The sequence below is a fragment of the Hemitrygon akajei genome, chromosome 20 (genome assembly GCF_048418815.1).
Source record: "Hemitrygon akajei chromosome 20, sHemAka1.3, whole genome shotgun sequence".
NCBI lineage: Eukaryota > Metazoa > Chordata > Chondrichthyes > Myliobatiformes > Dasyatidae > Hemitrygon > Hemitrygon akajei.
The window spans coordinates 21,231,389-21,255,099 of NC_133143.1; the positions used below are offsets into that span (position 1 = coordinate 21,231,389).

At 41.7% G+C, this 23,711-nt stretch overlaps 1 protein-coding gene across 6 annotated transcripts in view; it reads right to left on the bottom strand.

The window, feature by feature from the left end:
• Nucleotides 1-6,694: 6,694 nt before the first annotated feature.
• Nucleotides 6,695-23,711, bottom strand: part of LOC140713629 (putative ribosome-binding factor A, mitochondrial) — a 98,352-nt gene continuing 81,335 nt past the window's right edge. For all 6 annotated transcript variants that reach the window (XM_073023982.1, XM_073023983.1, XM_073023981.1 and 3 more), the window contains 4 exons: nucleotides 11,318-11,430; nucleotides 11,079-11,163; nucleotides 10,780-10,862; nucleotides 6,695-8,060 (listed from right to left, as the gene is read on the bottom strand). In XM_073023982.1, the coding sequence (XP_072880083.1) occupies nucleotides 7,628-8,060; nucleotides 10,780-10,862; nucleotides 11,079-11,163; nucleotides 11,318-11,430 (714 nt within the window). In that variant the 3' untranslated portion in view covers nucleotides 6,695-7,627. The remainder of the gene's footprint in view (nucleotides 8,061-10,779; nucleotides 10,863-11,078; nucleotides 11,164-11,317; nucleotides 11,431-23,711) is intronic.

The window sequence follows — 23,711 nt, forward strand, 5'->3', positions numbered from 1 at the left end:
AGTCCCCTAGCAACGCACCAGAAGGAGACACCATCGCTTCCGTGATAACGGGAAGCTGTTCGGAAGCCACGTGTGGTTCGTTTCCCCTTGCCTGGGGAACGGGTGGCTGATAACACCGAAAAGGACTTGGAACTAACAACGGGGAACCCACGTTCCCGATTCAACGGTTTGAGTCCAAAAGACTGGCAAGTTTTCTTTTCTCACCAAAAATCTCTCTCTCTCCAACAAGTGAAACCCAGCGGTCCCCAAACGACTAAAAGCCTGCATGAACTCGAAAGACTTTTATATTTCCATCGGACAATATTTTTACCCCTCAACAAAACGATAAGAGCTACTTCTTATTTATGATTATTACTATACCCGCGCTTTAGATTGAGCATTGACGAAGTATATTATCTGAATGTTTGTATTAACCTTACTTTTGTGCCCCTTTATAAATAAAAACGTTTAAAAATAGTACCATCAGACTTCAACGGACCTCTCTATCTTTGCTGGTAAGTGACCCAGTTACGGGGTTAGTAACAATAGAAGACTGGCTGATTGGCATAAGGCAAAGAGTGAGAATAAAGGGGGCCTTTTCTGGTTGATTGCCGATGATTAGTGGTGTTCCACAGGAGTCAGTGCTGGGACAGCTTCTTTTCATGTTATATGTCAATAACTTGTATGATGGCTTTGTGGCCAAGTTTGTGGATGAATCATAGATGGTGGGGCAGGTAGTATTGAAGAAGCAGGGATCTGTGGAAGGTCTTAGACAGATTAGGAAAATAGGCAAAGAAGCGACAGATGGAATATAGTGTAGGGAATTATATGGTCATGCACTTTGGTATAAAGAATAAAGATGCAGATTACTTTCTAAATGGGGAAAAAAATTAGAAATCAGAGGTGCAAAGGGACTTGGAAGTCCTCATGCAAGATAACCTAAAGATTAACTTGCAGGTTAGGTTGGTGGTAAGGAAGGCAAAGGCACTGTTGGCATTCATTTTGAGAGGACTAGAACATAAAAGCAAAGATATAATGCTGAGGCTTTATAAAGCATTGGTCAAACCACACCGGTAAGCAGTTTTGGGCCCTCTGTCTGAGAAAGGATGTGGAGGAATTGGAGTGGGTCGAGAGGAAGTTCAGAAAAATAATCCTCAGGAATGAAAGGGTTAGTGAATGAGGAGTGTTTGATGGCTGTGGGCCTGTACTCACTGGAGTTCAGAAGAATGAGGGGGAATCTCATTGAAACATATTAAATATTAAAAGGTCTAGAGTGGATGTGAAGAGGATATTTCCTATAATGGAGAGGTTTAGGACAAAAGGGCACAGCCTCAGAAGGATGTCCCTTTGGAACCGAGATGAGAAGGGATTCTTTAGCAAGAAGGTAGCGAATTTATGGAATTCACTGCCTCAGACAGCTGTGGAGGCTGAATCGTTGGGTATATTTAAAGTGGAGGTTCTTTGGAAAGAGCATCAAAGGTTATAGGAAAAGGCAGAATGGATTTTGAGAGGTTTGATAAATCAGCTATAAAGGAATAGCGGAACGGATTCAATGGGATGAATGATCTAATTCTGCTCCCATGTCTAATGGTCTTATGGACTTAATGTTGAAATTAAAGTCAATGCTGTAATTGAAAATGTTTTTTTTTACCAAGGTCACAGCATTGAAGCGTTTCTACAGTTAAGTCTTGAGACAGTGATGCTTGGTATTGAATCACTATGGATTGAGCTTTAAATGTTTGTTCCTTCACCAAAGCACCCCCATATCCTTATTTTCTTTTTCAATACATCGCTTCTTATGCTTTGAGACTTTTTTTTAAAAACATTGAAGGTCTCACTGAAATACATTCTCTTATATTATGGCTCGTCACAGGATTTCCCTTTGATCACGCTACTGACCTCAAGGTAATTGATGTAATGTGGTACCCTGCCAGTTGAATAGTTATGCTGAGGACACTTATATCCAATTTTTGTACTTAAGCTTGTCTGATAAGGACTGGATTGAAGTTTTGCAAATCTGAACAGAGTAATAGCAAGTATGTTCTGGCTAAGTGGTTGTTAAGATGATGATTCCTTGAACATCTACCAAGACTATGAAAAGATAAATAATAGTGAATGGTCACTTACTAATAGGTATGTTTTATTTTGGGAATGAGCAATTTTTCCAGGTAAGTAGATGGCAATATACTGGTGGGTGGTGGGTGTGAACTTGGGGCAATAGAGCTCAGTTTGTTTTAGTTATAATGCTGGAGGCCTATACACTAAGAGGTTGTCAGACTCACAATCATTGTTCTGGAGAATACATTCAATATGAGGTGACTGAATAGCATGGAGCTATTACAAGAACGCTGGCCTCTCCTGTGCTCATAACATCATAGATGCCAATTGATATCCACTATATGGTATTTCTAATATTAGTCATAACAATTATCACTATAGTCTATTTGTGTTTTTTTTAAATCAACTTTTTTGTAAACTAATATGTATCAGCATTGTTTTCTCGTATTACATATCCTCATTATATAGACAGAAGACAACCTGCTTATAAAATACTCCAGCCTAAAAATGGAAATCACTTGCCATTAATACCTAAAGGAAGACACGATTTATTTGTGAATTTAATATCAAATTTGCACATTCTCTGGTTTGAACTAAATATATGGTTCAGCTACATTAGAATACAGCCACCTGGTGCCACTCTCATATTTACAACCAATCTGGCACTGAGAAACATTTGTGCTCCTGTACCATTACCTCTGGAGATCCCACAAATCAGTTTCAGAAGCAAGTAAGAGGGTAGAGATCACTGCAATTAATAACCAGTTTGTGACAATCCAGGGTCTTGATCTCTCAGCTTCCCTTTGCTCAATCAAAGGAAGTGCCGCCATATGGACAAAAATGGTGAAAATTATGGTTGTCTGCTTTCATTGAGAGATCAATCCCAGAGTATGGGAAACAATCAACTTTTTATCAAAAGAGGGCAGTGGGGAGAGTGGTAGAGGACTTTTCTGTTACAAACATTGTCAAATACCTTTTTGAACAAATTAATGATGGCTTTGAGGTCGACTTTCAAACATGTATTATTACAAGCTGCATCTATTTTTTGCAGTTTGACTACTGTGATTTGGGTGAATATGATTGTGGATGCAGTGACAATAGGCTGAATAGTTTCCCTTTCATTCCAGAAGTTAGTTCCACTCCTGTAGGAAGATAGTTGCAGCACAAACGATTAAAGTGCTCGGGAAGCACAAGCATTGTTTGACACCTTTATTAAGTTAATTACTGGCTTTCCATTTTTAAGCAAACATCAAAATTTCTGTAGGCAATCAAATTTGAGGACAGTGTTTTATATTCCTTCATCATTGACTTTACCCTGCATCTGCCTTAATCATCAAGTGCTGAAGATCATTCCAGTCTAGATGAAAAGGATCCACACTGCAATTCAGGAAACAGTTTTTAAGTCACTTGGAAGCAACTGAGGAAGACCCTGGTGAGGACTTTCCCTGAGGTAGGCAGCACTTGTCTCCTTGCATCAGACATCCCAGAGTAAATCCTCCTTTTTCCAAACTGTAGACGTGTGACTTAAGCTCCATTCCCAAGGACTTGATTTTTTTTTTGGGATGTGGGCTTTATTAGGACAGGTGGCAAGGCTGAACTCAGAGTGCCCACATCAAGGACAAAATCAGTTGAGATCTCCTAAGTGTTCCTTCCATTTTCTCCATGTCCTGGATAAGTTCACCACTGTTCTTGGGTCTGTTTGATATTGGCTTTGACAGTGCCAAAGAACTTGTAGATGCTATAACTGTCTGTTGCTCAGCTTCCTTAAGTCTTTGAATCACAGGGCTTCTGCTGGACCTCTATCTTCAGGTGTCTAGAATTGTTTGTTTTTTCCCTAAGGAATTACACCATTTCCAATACCAGAGCACCTTATGTTTGAAGTTAATTAGCTCCTCCATATTCTGGTCGAACTTCTCCTAGTTCTGCTTGGTAGAAATGCCAAAAATCTCTTCACAAGTATCAGTTATGGTGAACTTCCAGGCAGTCCATAAACTATGCAGTTGGTTGTCAGTCAACAGCTTAGCTGGAGGGCACCATCTGAGAACAAGTTTTGTGGTTCTAAGCCTCAGCACTGATCTTTCACCAGATTTTGTTGATGCTCATACCTTGCAGCCAAGTTAGTGGAGATAACTGGATATGCACAAAGAAGCTCAGACCAGTAATCATGATACAATTCTGCAGCCCCTCACCATAACAGCAATATCTAACAGTTGCAAGTACGGTTGCTTGGCAATGCTGCCATTGTTTTGTGCATTTCTCACAAAACGTGATGGGTTATGATAGGAATACTGTATCTTCCAAACATATATCAGAAGAATCCCAATGGAGTTGGCCTTCCCTAAACCAACCTTGTGCACCAGGCCTTGGTAGAGAGTTGCAATTTTTCCCACTCTGGCATTGAAGTCATCAGTAGGATCAATTTTTCTCTCTCTGGGATATATACCAGGAATTAAAAAAGATCAAAGTACAAGTCCTCCTCTGTAACAGAACTTCTAGGATTGAGGTCTGCACAAAATGATAGTTCCTAGTTAGAATGGGACAATGGTCATGAAGCATTCACCAGGTTCACAGGGTTATTGTATTGTCAAATAGCCTTTTCTCAATGATACCTTCATTCTGTGAAGATAACATGCTTCCTCCTTTGCCTGAGTTTTGTCTAACTCAGAAGGGATGTCAGTGTCAAAGTATCTGAGTTGCAAGAATGGGGGTCAAATCTGCCATAACAGGGACTGTCCATTTGTGGCCTGACAATCATACTGAAGAGTGGAGTATATTTATGCACACATCCTATTAACATGGGGTGACCACTGCACACCACTACTGCAATTATTTTAACAAAAAATCTTTATCCTCTGTCCAGATGTACAAAACTTTTGCCATTGTTAGGATGATAGGATGAGCAACCATTTTGACGTAGCAAAACTACGAACAGGATACTCGAATAAGACTAAAAGAAAATGCCATTAAGTACTGAGAAGTAACCTCAATATAAAGTAAGTATAAACAGGGTCTTTTAAGAGACCCCTGGAGATAAGATGGGTTAGTAAATTTGCTGTTGACACAAAGGTTGGGGATAGTGTGGAGGGCTGTCAAGAGGTTACAGCGGTACATTGATAAGTTGCAGAACTGGGCTGAGAAGTGGCAGATGGAGTTCAACCCAGGCAAGTGTGAGGTGGTTTATTTTGGTAGGTCAAATATGATGGCAGAATATAGTATTAATGGTAAGACTCTTGGCAGTGTGGAGGATCAGAGGGGTCTTGGGATTCGAGTCCATAGGACACTCAAAGCTGCTGCGCAGGTTGACACTGTGGTTAAGGCAGTATACGGTGCATTGACCTTCTTCAACCGTGGGATTGAGTTTAAGAACTGAGAGTAATGTTGCAGCTATATAGGACCCTGGTCAGACCCCACTTGGAGTACTGTGCTCAGTTCCGGTCACCTCACTACAGGAAGGATGTGGAAACCATAGAAAGGGTGCAGAGGAGATTTACAAGGATGTTGCCTGGATTGGGGAGCATGCCTTATATGAACAGGTTGAGTGAACTCGGCCTTTTCTCCTTGGAGCAACGGAGGATGAGAGGTGACCTGATAGACGTGTACGAGATAATGAGAGGCATTGATCATGTGGAGTCATTTTCCCAGGGCTGAAATGGCTAGCATGAGAGGGCATAGTTTTAAGCTGCTTGTAAGTACGTACAGAGGAGATGTCAGGGGCAAGTTGTTTTTTTTAAACTCAAAGTGGTGAGTGCATGGAATGGGCTGTGGAGGCCGACAAGACAGCGTCTTTTAAGAGACTCCTGGACAGGTACATGGAGTTTAGAAAAATAGAGGCCTATGGTAACCCTCTGAAATTTCTAAGTTAAAGACATGTTCGGTACAGCTTTGTTGGTATGGTGCTGTAGGTTTTCTATGTTTCTATGTGTTCACTTCATGAATCTATGCCTATAATTAGTTTCCATCTGAGGCAAATGGCAAACTACAGAAAATATATTGTTATGTTAAATATACATAGAATAATTGGAAGGTATACCACAGACCACTTTAATAATAGTCTCACCAATATGTCAAGCGTAGCAAACAAAAAGGCTAAAGGAGTTGAGTGCATCTGTTCCAGTCAGAACTCGTGTTGCACATGAAGCATCCCTGTACCTAGTCCAAGGGTAACCAATATACTGTACATCTCATCAACCAAAAGAAATTTGTCTGTTCTTGAAATCTGGGTTTTGACACTTGGCACTTGCTCATTCAATAAACTCCATGCAAAAGATATTGTCATTCGCAATAGAATTATCTATTCAACCAACTAAACAACATTTTAAACCCATTACAATAATCAGATATTTGTTAGGATAATGGAGACTCTCCCAGTTTGTTTTTTTATCTGAAGAAGAGCACCATTATCAATAAAGCATGTTCCAAGACTGTTGTCAGTTTGGGAGCATGTGTGTATATTACAAGTTCAAGTTACCAAAAGGAACTTGAATCTGCATTGATAAACTTTACAAGTTTAACAATCAGAAAATAAAAGCTGCAAATGCTGTAAATATGTCAATAATGTCAAGTAGCATCTGCATTTGCTGATAGATGTTGTAATCTCTGCCACTTCTAGAAATACAAACTCTGGTGCTCAGTCCAAGGATGTCACCTGACCCAAGCATTTCCAACACTTTGTTTTTATTTCAGATTTCTAGCATCTGCAATTTTTTCCCTCATTTTATCTACAAGCCATTAAAACTGAACAAGTTTCAGGAAGGTTTAAGCATCCACTAGTGCAAAAATCAGTTACCAGTTCATGGTCAGAAAGGGAAATGAGAAGGATAACAAAATCAGAGTGAATATATTTTGAAAAATATTACAGAAGCTAAACACAATGAATTCAAACAAGTTATCAAAAACATTTAAATGTAGAATTACCCTTTGAAAGGGCAAGAAAAAATATTTAGTCTATCTAGCTAACCATTTAGGTTTCACCAATACTCATTTCAGTCAATACCCGAGGGCCTCAAAGTGTATGCTTTATAGTCAAATACAATCCATTTGGTCTAAGGCCACACGTATTGAAGTTGTTCTCCTTCTGAAAATATACCACTTGTGCAAGAGAGTGCATGTCAGGAAATTGTTAATAGTATGACTTGTACTCGCTAAATATAATCTATCCAAGTCAAATGCAAATTTGAAGGACTGCTGTAATTCCCTAGAAGTAGATTTGTCTTTGAAAATCATTTGCAGTACAAATTATTTCCCAACAGATGGCAGTAAATGAAAGAACATCCAAGGAAAAAACTTCAAAGCTAATTGGAGGCCTACCATCAAGTGAAAGGTCACCATGTTAAAGACACAACTGTCCTTGCCCTCTTGACAGCTGCTGATGAAGGTAAAACAAAGTTAATTATGCTGTGACTTTTTAAATTTGGGATTAGATAGATGGACTGCAGACAATGACATTCAGCAGATCTTCTGCAACAAAATAGAGTAACATGGATGCAACTTTACCTATGGAGTTTCAACAAGGTTAACACCATAAGCACTGAAGAATCAAAATTTAATTAGTTGTAGAAATTGGAGAGATGAAGGCTGTTACAAAATACATTTATTTTATATCTTCTGGAATTTTTGATGGATTTTCTGGATCTTCTTCCTCGAATTCAAGCTCTTTTATTTCCTCATCTAATTCTTTTTGTTCCTCTTCCCTATCTGAAAATGTGTCCAAAGAGTCCACACTGTATTTTTCTAACAAGTACATTTCTGGTGTGATATCATCAAAACTAGCATTAAATTTCTTCTTCTTTACTTTTAATTTTTTTAGCTGAGCTATTTGTTCCAGGTGCTGTTCTGACAACGTTGAGTTATCAGTTTCCAGTAACTTTTGAGTATTTTTCTTTTTATATTCCAGTATTTGTTTGTTCAGTAAGTCATGGTCGATACCAAAAAGGTCAAGTTCAGGAGCTGATGGTGGCAGGTGGGATGAGACTGGACTAGATCCTTGATGAGTAGGCTTCAAAGCAGGATCTGCAGCAAGTTGCCTAGAATTTAAAAAAACTGACATAGTAATCCAGAGAAAATGATTTGTCCTGGGGCAGATGAAAAAGATGAAGTTCAATTTACAAACCCCATTTCCAGAAAAGTTGGGATATTTTCCAAAATGTAATAAAAACAAAAATCTGTGATATGTTAATTCACGTGAACCCTTATCTAACTGACAAAAGTACAAAGAAAAGATTTTCAATAGTTTTACTGACTGCTTAATTGTATTTTGTAAATATACACAAATTTAGAATTTGATGGCTGCAACACACTCAACAAAAGTTGGGACAGAGTTAAAATGAGATTGAAAAGTGCACAGAATATTCAAGTAACACCGGTTTGGAAGACTCCACATTAAGCAGGCTAATTGGTAGCAGGTGAGGTATCATGACTGGGTATAAAAGTAGTGTCCATCAAAGGCTCAGTCTTTGCAAGCAAGGATGAGTCGCGGCTCACCCCTTTGCGCCAAAATTCGTGAGAGAATTGTTAGTCAGTTCAAAAGGAACATTTCAACATTTAGGTCTTTCAACATCTACAGTACATAATATTGTGAAAAGATTCAGAGAATTCAGAGACATCTCAGTGCATAAAGGGCAAGGTCAGAAACCACTGTTGAATGCACGTGATCTTCGAGCCCTCAGGTGGCACTGCCTAAGAAACTGTCATGCTACTGTGACAATTATAGCCACCTGGGCTCGGGAGTACTTCGGAAAACCATTGTCACTTAACTCAGTCTGTCACTGCATCCAGCAATGCAACTTGAAACTGTATTACGCAAGGAGGAAGCCATACATCAACTCTATGCAGAAACGCCGGTGAGTTCTCTGGGCCCGAGCTCATCTCAGATGGACTGAAAGACTGTGGAACCGTGTGCTGTGATCAGATGAGTCCACATTTCAGCTAATTTTCGGAAAAAACAGGCATCGAGTTCTCCGTGCCAAAGATGAAAACGACCATCCTAATTGTTATCAGCGAAAGGTGCAAAAGCCAGCATCTGTGATGGTATGGGGGTGCATCAGTGCCCACGGCATGGGTGAGTTGCATGTATGTGAAGGTACTATTGACTCTGAGGCGTATATTAGGATTTTAGAGAGACATATGTTGCCATCAAGGCGACATCTCTTCCCGGGATGTCCATGCTTATTTCAGCAGGACAATGCCAGACCACATTCTGCACGGGTTACAACAGCGTGGCTTTGTAGACAGCCTGCTGCCAGTCCAGATCTATCTCCTATTGAAAATGTATGGCGCATCATGAAGAGGAGAATCAGACAACGGAGACCACGTACTATTGAGCAGCTGTAGTCTTATATCAAGCAAGAATGGACAGAATAACATAATGGTAAACATGCCTCTGTCCCAACTTTTGTTGAGTGTGTTGCAGCCATCAAATTCTAAATTTGTGTATATTTACAAAATACAATTAAGTTGGTCAGTAAAACTATTGAAAATCTTTTCTTTGTACTTTTGTCAGTTAAATAAAGGTTCACGTGAATTAACATATCACAGATTTTTGTTTTTATTGCATTTTGGAAAATATCCCAACTTTTCTGGAAATGGGGTTTGTAGTTTGCTTTACAGTAAGAGAGTGATACAGCATGGAAACAGGCTCTTTGGCCAAACTCATCCATGCCAAACAAGATGCCCATCTAAGCTAGTCCTATTTGCCTGAGTTTAATCCACATTCCTCTAAACATTCCCTATCCCTGTAGCAGGGTAGTAGGATAATGAAATTGACTAATCATAGGAATTCACCTCTTTCAAATTTGCCCAGTACGTGCAGACATGATTCACAATAAAACTTCAAGAATTAGAATCTTAACATTACTTTCCTCCCAAGCATGCTGCACTGACTGCATTGTGTCCTGCATACATTATTTTCTGAAAATTCTCTTTGAATAATCATTCCGACCCTCAAAGAAAATGTGGGAATGGTGTTTTCTAGTCTGCAGCCTTCCTCACCTGTTCAGTCATTTGTAGGTTGGCACCAGAGAAAATAATAGTGAAACCAGTTAGTATAATGTTAAAGCCTATAGTGTTATTAATAATCAAATGGATTTCTCCTTATATACAATACTAGCTCACTGCAAAAAGAGTAATCAGGATCATCACAGAAGCTGCTGTGCAAGCTTCCAGATGGCTATGAATTAAGAGGTGTGAACCATGGACCAATGTTGCTGGGACACAAGCCAGGACCTGATCAATCCTGGATGAGAGTGTCTGATGTTGAAAGACCTGAAACACCTGATGACTCCAGGTTACATCACTGATGTGTCCCAGCACATCGTAGGATGTATCTCAGAATCATAATCAACTGTTTAAATGTCTTCTGGAAAAGAAAACTCCAGCTTGCAAAAGGAATTTACAAGACAGCTAGGGAATCAGCAATAAATCAGTTCTTCCCAAGGTATGAATAGATTTATTTCAAGTCAGCTCCATCTAACCTTGGGAATGAAAGCTTTGGATATCTCTCTGGCTGTTTCTCTGCTTTTCCTTGCAATTTTCTCCACCCCTTAACATAGCTAATTGCTGCCACTGCATAAATTGACTTGGTAAAAAAGTTTAATTATTGCAGATGTTGTGATCAGATGAAATACTCTGCCACAAGTTGGTCTTACTTTGTGCATCTGCTAAAGCTGTCAAACATATACAGCATTCTAAGATTATAAACTAGATTTGATGGAGTAAAAACAGTTTTAAATTATATTATGTAGTTACCCAAAATGTTTTGTGTCCAAGACTTGTGTTGCATCAGCAGTGTTTTCGGAGCCATAATCAGCAATGTCCAACAGACTCTCCACCTGGGATAGCAAATTAAATGTTTTAGAATCATGTATTAAAAAGCAACAATATACATGAATTAAAATTTTTCCTAGTCATGATCAATGAAATCACCTTCTTGAGTAGTTAGTTGAAGGCTTACAGTTGTACTTTAGGACCTTAGCAGTACATCGTCAACTGGCCTCAAACTTTTCACTTATAGTTTGCTTCACCCAAAACATGTGATTATTACCCACCTCAGCAATTGCTGCTTGTTCTCTGTCTCTAACAAAGACCACAGGTGGCGGGCAGCCCATAACTTGCTGGGTTATGAGAAGGTGTCTAGAAAGTAATAAAATTTTATAAAGTAATTTAAAATTAACCTCTAAATCAATAAATGTATTTTCATTAACAATTTTAAGCACTATTTTGAAACTATTTAATTAGCATGTAATTGCCAGAGTTCCATTAAGTGTCAGGTGTTGAGGATGCTTACCTTACACGAGGAGAATGTTTTTCTAAGACTTGCTGAATGTGATTATCTTTTTCCAGCAAACCGCTTGGTACCCAGTAGACACGGCATGCTGAAAAATCCACAGTCAACCGAACCTGTAATAGTAGCATATTCAAACTTTGATGCCAAAACATGAACCAGACAGAATTCTGTCTAGATTATTAAAGCATCAGGATTTCTGTACCACTTTTCTCCCAGTTCTGTGGAAGGATCACTGACTGAAAATCTTAACTGTTTCTCTTTTCACAGAATCTGCTTGATTGGTTGAGGTCTTCCAGCATTTCTGAATAGTTTGGTAGCAGATTATCCAAGTTATATAAAGTTTGGATCCTAAGACAAGAAAGGTGTAAACTTAATGCATTATTTCATTATTTAGCTAATGAGTGACAAGAAAAAGAGGAAAATAAATAAAAGTCCATGTACTGTGCATGGAGATGTGTTAAGATGCTACCTGAAGCAGAATTCTATGGACTTTAGAGAATACGTACACAACACTGGAAGAACTCAGCAGATCAGGCAGCATCCGTGAGAAAAGAGTAGCCAACATTTCGGGCCGAGGCCCTTCATCAGGAATGGGGGGGGGGAGAGAAGGCCGAAGCCCAGTAATAGGGATAGGGGAGGGAGTAGGGCCTAGAGGCGCCAGGTGGAAAACCAATCAGAGGAAAGATAAAGGGGGGAGGAGGAGGGGTTAAGCATGAAAGAACTGTAGAGATAAAGAAGCAGAAAGTTGAAAGGGGAGAGAGGCAGGGGGAGGGGGAAGGAACTACTGGAAATTGGAGAATTCAATGTTCATAGCACCAGGCTGGAGGCTACCCAAACGGTAGATGAGGTGTTGCTCCTCCAACCTGAGTTTGACCTCATCATGGCAGTAGAGGAAGCTATGTATGGACATATCTAGATGGGAATGAGAGGCAGAATTGAAGTGGGTGGCAACAGGGAGGTCCTGTCTATTGTGACGGACGGAGGAGCATAGGTGCTCGACGAAGCGGTCCCCCAATCTGCGTCAGGTCTCGCCGATGTACAGGAGGCCACACTGAGAGCACCGGATGCAACAGACGACTCCAGTAGACTCGCAGGTGAAGTGTTGCCTCACCTGGAAGGACTGTCTGGGGCCCGGAATGGTGGAAAGGGGGGAGGTGTGGGGACAGGTGTAGCATTTGCGCTTGCAGGGATAAGTGCCAGGTGGGAGTTCTGTGGGGAGGGACGTGTGGACCAAGTAGTCGCGGAGGGAACAATCCCTTGAAAAGCTGAGAGGGGTAGGGAGGGAAAGATGTGCTTGGTGGTGGGGTTCTGTTGAAGGTGGCGGAAGTTGTGGAGGATAATATGTTGGATCTAGAGGCTGGTGGGGTGGAAGGTGAGGACAAGGGGAACCCTGTCCCTGTTGTGGTGACGGGAGAATGGGTTAAGGGCTAAAGTGCGGGAAGTGGAGGAGATGCGGGTGAGGACATCTTTGATGACACCAGAAGGGAAACCACGATCCTGAAAGAAAGAGGACATCTGAGAAGTCCTGGAACGGAAAGCCTCATCCTGGGAGCAGATGCGGTAGAGACGGAGGAACTGGGAATAGAAACATAGAAAATAGGTGCAGGAGTAGGCCATTTGGCCCTTCGAGCCTGCACCGCCATTCAGTATGATCATGGCTGATCATCCAACTCAGAACCCTGTACCTGCTTTCTCTCCATACCCCCGATCCCTTTAGCCACAAGGGCCATATCTACATTCCTCTTAAATATAGCCAATGAACTGGCCTCAACTGTTCCCTGTGGCAGAGAATTCCACAGATTCACCACTCACTGTGTGAAGAAGTTTTTCCTCATCTCAGTCCTAAAAGGCTTCCCCATTATCCTTAAACTGTGACCCCTCGTTCTGGACTTCCCCAACATCAGAAACAATCTTCCTGCATCTAGCCTGTCCAATCCCTTTAGAATTTTATACGTTTCAATAAGATCCCCCTCAATCTTCTAAATTCCAGTGAGTATAAGCCTAGTTGATCCAGTCTTTCTTCATATGAAAGTCCAGCCATCCCAGGAATCAATCTGGTGAACCTTCTTTGTACTCCCTCTATGGCAAGAATGTCTTTCCTCAGATTAGGGGACCAAAACTGCAAACAATACTCTAGGTGTGGTCTCACCAAGGCCTTGTACAACTGCAGTAGAACCTCCCTGCTCCTGTATTCAAATCCTTTTGCTATGAATGCCAACATACCATTTGCCTTTTTCACCGCCTGCTGTACCTGCATGTACACCTTCAATGACTGGTGTACAATGACACCCAGGTCTCGTTGCATCTCCCCTTTTCCTAATTGGCCACCATTCAGATAATAATCTGTTTTCCTGTTCTTGCAACCAAAGTGGATAACCTTACATTTATCCACATTAAATTGCATCTGCCATGAATTTGCCCACTCACCTAACCTATCCAAGTCACCCTGCATCCTCTTAGCATCATCCGCAAACTTGGAGATGCAGCATTTAATTCCCTCATCTAAATCATTAATATATTGTAAACAACTGGGGTCCCAGCACTGAGCCTTACAGTACCCCACTAGTCACTGCCTGCCATTCTGAAAAGGTCCCATTTACTCCCACTCTTTGCTTCCTGTCTGCCAACCAATTCTCTATCCACATCAACACCATACCCCCAATACCATGTGCTTTAAGTTTGCACACTAATTTCCTGTGTGGGACCTTGTCAAAAGCCTTTTGAAAATCTAAATATACCACATCCACTGGCTCTCTCCTATCCACTCTACTAGTTACATCTTCAAAAAATTCTATAAGATTCGTCAGACATGATTTTCCTTTCACAAATCCATGCTGACTCTGTCCGATGATTTCACCGCTTTCCAAATGTGCTGTTATCACATCTTTGATAACCGACTAGCATTTTCCCCACCACTGATGTCAGACTAACCGGTCTATAATTCCCCTGTTTCTCTCTCCCTCCTTTTTTAAAAAGTGGGGTTACATTAGCCACCCTCCAATCCTCAAGAACTAATCCAGAATTTTGAAAAATTATCACTAATGCATCCACTATTTCTTGGGCTACTTCCTTAGGCACTCTGGGATGCAGACCATCTGGCCCTGGGGATTTATCTACCTTTAATCGCTTCAATTTACCTAACACCACTTCCATACTAACATGTATTTCCCTCAGTTCCTCCATCTCACTAGACCCTCGGTCCCTTACTATTTCCGGAAGATTATTTATGTCCTCCTTAGTGAAGACGGAACCAAAGTAGTTATTCAATTGGTCTGCCATGTCTTTGTTCCCTATGATCAATTCACCTGTTTCTGACTGTACAGGACCTACATTTGTCTTGACCAATCTTTTTCTTTTCACGTATCTATAAAAGCTTTTACAGTCAGTTTTTATGATCCCTGCCAGCTTCCTCTCATAATCTTTCTTCCCTTTCCTAATTAAGCCCTTTGTCCTCCTCTGCTGGTCTCTGAATTTCTCCCAGTCCTCAGGTGTGCCACTTTTTTTTGCTAATTTATATGTTTCTTCTTTGGACTTGATACTATCCTTAATTTCCCTTGTCAGCCATGGGTGCACTACCTTCCCTGGTTTATTCTTTTGCCAAATTGGGATGAACAATTGTTGTAGTTCATCCATGTGATCTTTAAATGCTTGCCTTTGCATATCCACCGTCAACCCTTTAAGTATCATTTGCCAGTCTATCTTAGCTAATTCACGTCTCATACCTTCAAAGTTACCCTTCTTTAAGTTCAGAACCTTTGTTTCTGAATTAACTATGTCACTCTCCATCTTAATGAAGAATTCCACCATATTATGGTCACTCTTACCCAAGGGGCTTCGCAAGACAAGATTGCTAACCTCATTGCTCAATACCCGATCTAGAATGGCCTGCTCTCTAGTTGGTTCCTCGACATGTTGGTTCAGAAAACCATCCCGCATACATTCCAAGAAATCCTCTTCCTCAGCCTTACATTCCAAGAAATCCTCTTCCTCAGCACCCTTACCAACTTGGTTCACCCAATCTGTATGTAGATTGAAGTCACCCATTATAACTACTGTTCCTTTGTTGCACGCATTTCTAATTTCCTGTTTAATGCCATCCCCAACCTCACTACTACTGTTAGGTGGCCTGTACACAACTCTCACCAGCGTTTTCTGCCCCTTAGTGTTATGCAGCTCTACCCATATCGATTCCACATCCTCCAGGCTAATGTCCTCCCTTTCTATTGCATTAATCTCCTCTCTAACCAACAATGCTACCCCACCTCCTTTTCTTTCCTGTCTATCCCTCCTGAATATTGAATATCCCTGGATGTTGAGCTCCCATCCTTGGTCACCCTGGAGCCATGTCTCTGTGATCCCAACTATATCATATTCATTAATTACTATTTGCACATTCAATTCATCCACCTTGTTACGAATGCTCCTTGCATTGACACACAAAGCCTTCAGGCTTGTTTTTACAACACTCTTAGCCCTTATACAATTATGTTGAAAAGTGGCTCTTTTTGCTTTTTGCCCTGGATTTGCCTGCCTGCCACTTTTACTTTTCCCCTTACTACTTTTTGCTTCTACCCTCATTTTACACCCCTCTGTCTCTCTGCACTTGTTCCCATCCCCCTGCCACATTAGTTTAAAGCCTCCTGAACAGCAGTAGCAAACGCTCCCCCTAGGACATTGGTTCCAGTCCAGCCCAGGTGCAGACCATCCTGTTTATACCGGTCCCACCTCCCCCAGAACTGGTTCCAATGCCCCAGAAATTTGAATCCCTCCCCCTTGCACCATTTTTCAAGCCACAATAGGGAATGGCATTTTTGCATTGGGCAGGGTGGGAAGAGGTATAGTCAAGATAGTTATGGGAGTCAGTGGGTTTGTAGAAGATGTCAATGGATAGCCTGTCTCCAGAGATGGAGACCGAGAGATCAAGAAAGGGGAGAGAAGTGAATGGACCAAGTGAATTTAAGGGCTGGGTGAAAGTTAGAGGCAAAGTTGATGAAATTGACAAGCTCAGCATGGATGCAGGAAGCAGCACCAATGTAGTCGTCAATGTAGCGAAGGAAAAGTTGGGGAGTGGTGCCAGTATAGATTTGGAGCATAGACTGTTCCACATAACCCACAAAGAGGCAGGCATAGCTGGGGCCCATGCGAGTGCCCATGGCTACGCCCTTGATCTGGAGAAAGTGGGAAGTGTTACGCCTGTGCCCAACTCTGAGGGGTCAAAGTGTCCCAAAGCAGCCCCTTCCTTTTTGAGAATCGCAAGATCGCTATTAATTCAGGTCAGGAGAGCCAGGAAATTAGAGAGAGACGTTTGGAATGTCTTGGCCCCTCGGCGATACAAAGCTACGGGAAACAGCCATTGTCTGTTGGAGACGGAATTGTGTATTGAGTACTGTGCTTCGTGGAAGCCCTCAGGCAACGTGGGCTGGTTGGGGGATGGCATCATTCCACCCTGATTGACATCTGAGACCCCGTGAGTGGGGATAAAAGAGGGTCTGTGGGAACAGCCCCTCAGACGCACCAGAAGAAACGCTAGAAATCCTGTAACAGCGTAATAGCGAAAGCCGGTGGAAAGCCACGTGCGTCTTTTTCCATTTGCCTCGGAATTGGTGGGCCTTGCCACAGAAGAACGGCTTTAGCTAACAACAAAGGAGAAATCAGCCCCAACGACTCTCGAAGGATTGACATCATAAAAGGAATGGGCAAGTTTTAATCCGTCTCTCTCTCCAACCAAAAGCTGCAGCTTGAATGAACTTGAGTGACTTTTATCTTTCCATCGGACAATACATTATCCCTTAGACAACGATAGAGCTATTTCTTATTGATTATTATTATACCCGCGCTTTTAGATTTAGTATTGACGACGTATATTATCTGTATGTTTGCATCTATGTTATTTTTGTGTATTTTTATAAATAAATACTGTTAAAAATAATACCATCAGACTTCAATGGACCTCTCTATCTTCGCTGGTAAGTGACCCAGTTACGGGGTACATAACAATTGGGGGCTCGTCCGGGATCTGACACCAAATTTTAGGCCAGTGAATCGGGCTTGTAAGTCCAAACTTGGATCTGGTTACGCAGGTAGCCAGACGGGAAACCAGCAAAGATGGACGTGGGTGAATTTATAGAAAACCCGACTCTGGAGGTGCTAGAGGCGGCCACCAAATCAGACTTGATAAATATGGTGAAGGGGTTAAACCTCGCAGAGGTGAGGTTGTCAATGAAAAAGCGGGAGGTGCGAAGGGCCATAACTCAGTATTATATTGAGAAGAATGTATTTGCAGCTGAGGTATTCGAAAATATCCCTGAAAAGGTACCAGCTAGTGGGACAGCTCAGTTAGAGTTGGAGAAATTAAGGTTGGAACATGAAATTAAATTAAAGCAGATGGAAGCAGCTGAGAAAGAAAAGGAAAGAGCCGACAAACAAAGGGAGCAGGCGCTCCAGCTAAAGGAGTTAGAGGTGAAACAGGAGCAGGACTGAGCTGAGAAGCAAAGAGAGCATGAAATTCAGTTAAAACAGCTGGAAGCAGCTGAAAAAGAAAAGGAAAGAGCCGAGAAGGAGAGGGAGGCAGAGAAACAGAAGAAACATGACTTGGAGATGGAGAAGTTAAGGCAAGAGCGAAGAGATCAAGGGTCAGACCGAGAGGAGCGGTTTAATGTTAGTCGGGAGTTGAGGTTAGTACCTCCGTTCGAGGAGACGGATGTTGATAGTTATTTCTTGCTTTTTGAAAAGGTGGCAGTGAATCAGAAGTGGCCCAAAGAGCAGTGGGTGGCGTTGTTACAAAGTGTGTTAAAAGGGAAGGCACAACAAGCATATGCGGCGTTGTCCATGGAGGAGGGAGAAGCGGAGAATTATGCCGAAGGAGGCCGTTCTCCAGATTTACGAATTGGTACCTGAGGCGTATAGACAAAAGTTCAGAAATTTAAAGAAAGGGTGGAATCAGACGTTTACCGAGTTTGCCTATGAGAAGGGTGTGCTCTTGGATCGTTGGTGCACAGCAGAAATAGTGGGAGAGGATTTTTGGCGTCTCAGGGAGTTAATTCTGATTGAGGAATTTAAAAGTGGTGTTTTGGAGGATATCCAGACGTATTTGAATGAGAAGCCGAATAAGTCCATCTCCGAATTTGCTAGGTTCGCAGATGAATATGCCCTAACCCACAAGACAAAGTTTTCTTCCAATAAAAGTTCCCAGAGAGACCATGGGAACAATAGTGAAAGCCCGCCGGCTGAGGCAGAGGTCCCGCCGGGAGCTAGTGGTAAGGTTGGGGAGGAGAGGCAAGACGGCCAGAGATTTCTGGGCTTGACCTGTTTTAATTGTGGAAAGGGGGGGCATATTGCATCTAGGTGCTTTGCTCCGAGGAAGGAGACAGGAAAAGGGAAAGCAGCGGTCCCTATCGGATGTGCCGTGGTAATCAGTAAATCGACAAGAGATCCCCGGGTAGACAGAGTACGAGAAGGGTCTGAGACTTGTATGTCAAACGGAACCATGTCTGTGAGAGAGGGAGATCCACCGGTTCCCGTGCGGATCTGGAGAGACACGGGCGCTGAACTGTCATTGATTAGCAGTAAGGTACTAGATTTTGGTCGCAAGACGGGAATGGTAGCTGTGAAAGGAATAGGAAAAGGGACGGAAATGGTGCCCTTGCATAGGATCATTATGAAGTGTGAGCTAGTCTCTGGACCAGTTGAAATGGGGGTGCGATCAGAATTCCCGAGAACTGACGCGGACATCCTTCTGGGTAATGATTTAGCCGGTGGTACGGTTTGGTCAGCAATGACGCTGACGCGACCGCCTGTGAGTGTTGAGGCCCCGCCCCTAGATTCAAAGATCTATCCCGCATGCGCGATCACTCGCAGCCTGTTGAGAAAGGCAGCTGAGAACGAGAGCAGTTTAAATCCGGCCGGTATCGAGTTGGCTGAGACGTTTTTACCGACCCTGTACCACGAGGGTTTAGAGGGTGGTGAAACTAAGAGTAGTAAAGTGAAAGAGAGTAAGGGAGAGGAGGTAGACCTGCCCTTAGCGAGGAGAAAAGTTCTAGAGGCACGAAATAAAGATGAGAAACAGATAAAGCTGTTAAAAGGTCCAGGGTTGGACATGGATGATCTGTCTGGTTTGGCAGAACTGTTTGAAGAAGTGGAAAATTCTAAAGGTGTCCCCGATAATGAAATGAGGGCAGTCCTAGATGAAAAGGGTGCCCTTACCTTGAAGAAGTCTGCTGGGTTGGCAGATGGGGTTGTTTCAGCCCGCGGGGGTGAGTTTACTCCAGAAGGGAGTTGCCCAGAGAGCAGCTGGGAGAATCAGGGGAATTTAGAATTTGGACCGGGTACGGGTATTGAAAGCCTGGAAGAGGCAAATGTCCCGTTTGAGTGTGTCCAAGATGTGGATGCACGTGGTACTGAAGCTAGTAATGGAGCTCAGAAAAAGTCTGAGGTATTTGATTCAGTTGAAAAGGAATGCAGTCCTTGTGGGTCAGATGGGCTTGGTTCAGTGGAAAAAGGGTTAACCTTGGTAATAGTGGGAAGTGAGAGTTCCCAGGTGTTTGTGCTCGAAGGTGTGTTAAAAGTTAGTGAGGAGATCAAAGGTGGTGGGGTGAATATTATTATAGAAGGAAAAGGGGACTGTGTAGTTCCCAAATTGAATGAAGAAAATTTAAGGGCTGGACCGATATCAGAAGCAGCAACCAGGCTACAGAGACAATGGCTCGGTAGCACAAAGCCTGTGAATCAATTACAGGTTGAGTTGGAAGGTAAAGGGGCCCCACACACTATTGTTATTCCAGATTGTGGTGTAAAAAGGCAGAATTTGAAATGCTGTTTGAGCAAAGAGTTTAAACTGAAAACTAATAGCCTGAAGGGCCCTGAAGAGAAAACTAGCAACTTGCGTAAAATTAAAGAATTGGGTGGAAATTCGGGAAATGGTCTAAGTCTGGAACACATTGTTGATAAAATAACTCCTATGAAAGGAGCGGACGAAAGCCTATTTCGCCAGGGTGCACAAGCTCCCCATGTGGGAATTAACCGGAAAAGAGGCGAGGGTTAATGGGGACGCCATTTTTAAATAGCAGAAGCCGGTTTTAAGGGATTTTGACAAAGCATGTGAATAATAAAAGAAAACCCCCATGGAAGCCTGCCTGTTAAGTTTGAAAGTAACATAAAGATTAGTATTTGCATGAACTTTGTAGTATACCCGTAAGCTAAGATCACAACTCTTTAGTTTTTGCTTGCTAAAGAAAAATAAGAACTAAAAATAGGTAGTTATTAAATTGAAGTCTGATGCTACAAGACTTTAGTAAGGTACAAGATGTTAAGATATTAAAGGAAGTGACAATGTAATCGCTAACTGTTCAGATGCTGACTTGAATGTATAACTGTATTACTCTGTAGTGAAAGAAAAAACCTTTTGTATTGTGTTAGATTCTAAAATCCTGTAAGACTCTGTATTACTTCGTTTTTACCGATGGTAAAAACGCGATGAAGAAAGGGGGTGTTACGCCTGTGCCCAACTCTGAGGGGTCAAAGGGTCCCAAAGCAGCCCCCTCCTTTTTGAGAATCGCAAGATCGCTATTAATTCAGGTCAGGAGACCCAGGAAATGAGAGAGAGACGTTTGGAATGTCTTGGCCCCTCGGCGATACAAAGCTACGGGAAACAGCCATTGTCTCTTGGAGACGGAATTGTGTATTGAGTACTGTGCTTTGTGGAAGCCCTCAGGCAACGTGGGCTGGTTGGGGGATGGCATCATTCCACCCTGATTGACATCTGAGACCCCGTGAGTGGGGATAAAAGAGGGTCTGTGGGAACAGCCCCTCAGACGCACCAGAAGAAACGCTAGAAATCCTGTAACAGCGTAATAGCGAAAGCCAGTGGAAAACCACGTGCGTCCTTTTCCATTTGCCTCGGAATTGGTGGGCTTTGCCTCAAAAGAACGGCTTTAGCTAACAACAAAGGAGAAATCAGCCCCAACGACTCTCGAAGGATTGACATCATAAAAGGAATGGGCAAGTTTTAATCCGTCTCTCTCTCCAACCAAAAGCTGCAGCTTGAATGAACTTGAGTGACTTTTATCTTTCCATCAGACAATACATTATCCCCTAGACAATGATAGAGCTATTTCTTATTGATTATTATTATACCCGTGCTTTTAGATTTAGTATTGACGACGTAGATTATCTGTATGTTTGCATCGATGTTATTTTTGTGTATTTTTATAAATAAATACTGTTAAAAATAGTACCATCAGACTTCAACGGACCTCTCTATCCTTGCTGGTAAGTGACCCAGTTACGGGGTACGTAACAGAAGAAAAGAAAACTGCACTTTATCAGTTTTCATATTTGAATTTCAGAAAGGCAAGCAAAATGGTTCATTACACTGACATGCCAATGTGATCATCACTGTTGGGGTGAACAAGGGCAGACAAGAATTTCAAATAAGGGCCTCCCATTTAAAATTAAGACATGGAAGAATTCTCTGAGAGCTGTGAACCTTTGGAATTCACTATCACAGGCAGCTGTGGAAGCTGAAATCGTTTGAATATATTAAACGCTGAGAAGGATTTTTTTTTAAATCATCTATTGGGAGTCAAGAATTTTGGGAAACAGACAAAAAGATGGAATTAAAACAGAGATCAGATTTGCCATGATGATAATGGCTCACCAGAATTGGTCTTACATTTAATGTTCTTATTAAAAGGTATCTGTGCTGCCTTTATGGCAGTTATTTAGTTTAAAATATTTTCGCTTAGTAATTTGTTAGCATTTTTTAGTTAAAGTTAGGATTGTTTAAGTAAATTCATTTGCCCGTAATATATCGCGACTGCGATGACGTCACATCCGGGTTCGCCGTGTCTTGTGGGAAAATACCGGTTTGGGATAAACGCAAGGGTGGGGGTCGCTCACATGTGGCGCCACAGCGCTAGTTAAGTTTTCTCTACGCACCAGAAACACAGTGAAAGCAACGCTGTAAGTCATTAGATAATCGATATGTTGAGTTAAAATGTTAACGCTGATTCTGTTAAAAGTAACGACAGTCGATAAGGTTTATGTTTTCGTTAGTTAAAGAGTCGGGATAGTTTGTGTTGAAGTGTATTTAAAGCAGTCAATGGAGCAGGCAGATTCTGACTGTATGCTGCACTTTAATGTACCGTAGATTCCGGATTTTAAGCCGCTACTTTTTTCCCACATTTTGAACAGCTTTGAACTTTGCGGCCTTTAATCCGAAGCGGCTAATACATGATTTTTTTCATGCCGCCTCGTAAACATTTTGCCTCATAACAGTAGACCAATAAAATTGATGAGTAGTTCACAGAGGTCCAATGAAATTGTACGATAAATCAAGCGCAATTAAATTATTGTAAATCAGTCATTTGTACTCACCCTCATCAACATGGAAAACACTCGAAGCATTGTGCTGCCTTATGGCAGTTACTTAGTTTATAATATTTTCGCTTAGTAATTCATTTTCTAGTTAAAGTTAGAAGAGTTTTAACTATATTTGTTTTCTGTACTACATCGCGGGATGCTATGACGTCACACCCGGTTTCGCGGTGTCTTGTGGGAAAATGCCGGTTTGCGATGAAACGGGACGGAGGGAGGGAGCGCATTACGCGAGCGGCTTTGGATCTGAGCGAACGCTGCTTTTAAGTTAAAGGTGATCAATAACTTTTCCTGGTAGGCTGCAGTATATATATTTTTTACCAGTCGTTAGGAGATATTGGAATGTTGTTCAGTAAAGAAGTATACGCAACGTATATTTAAAAGTAGCCGCGTTACGGGCACGGTTCGAAAAAAAGCATTTGCAATATGTATTTGTTTTTGTTACCATATGGATTTAATTAAAAGTTAAAAAAATCCTCACGTGTAATATCTTTCTGTGTAAATATCTCATATTACAACGTGGGACACCTGCGGCCGAAAATCCGGTGCGGCCTTTACAATTAAAAAATTGATTTTATTTCTAAAATTAGAGCCAGCGGCTTTTAATCAGGTGCGCTCTGTAGTCCGGAATCTACGGTAATGTAGTTATTGTAGTTTTACCTTTGCAAGTATTCACGATGTAAATGTGATATTTAGAAGGAAACAAACACTGTACCAATCTTGTATTGTTTTATCAACAGTTTTCACCATACGTTAATGTGAAGAGTGAACAGTAAATGGTTAATCTTACTGCGACCTTGTTTTCATTGACTCTGGTTTAACTCGACGTTTAACTCGGTGTTCCATTACACCCGAGCGAGAACGTTACAGTATCAGTATTAGTTTGGTGAAAATGACAAAAGACAGACAATGCAAGTATGCTGGAATTACATGAAAGAACTGAATAAAGCAAGTATTTCTGCTAGTTTCAGATCACTAGTTCAAAATACAAGTGGTAAAGAAGGATATCATAAGTGTAGTG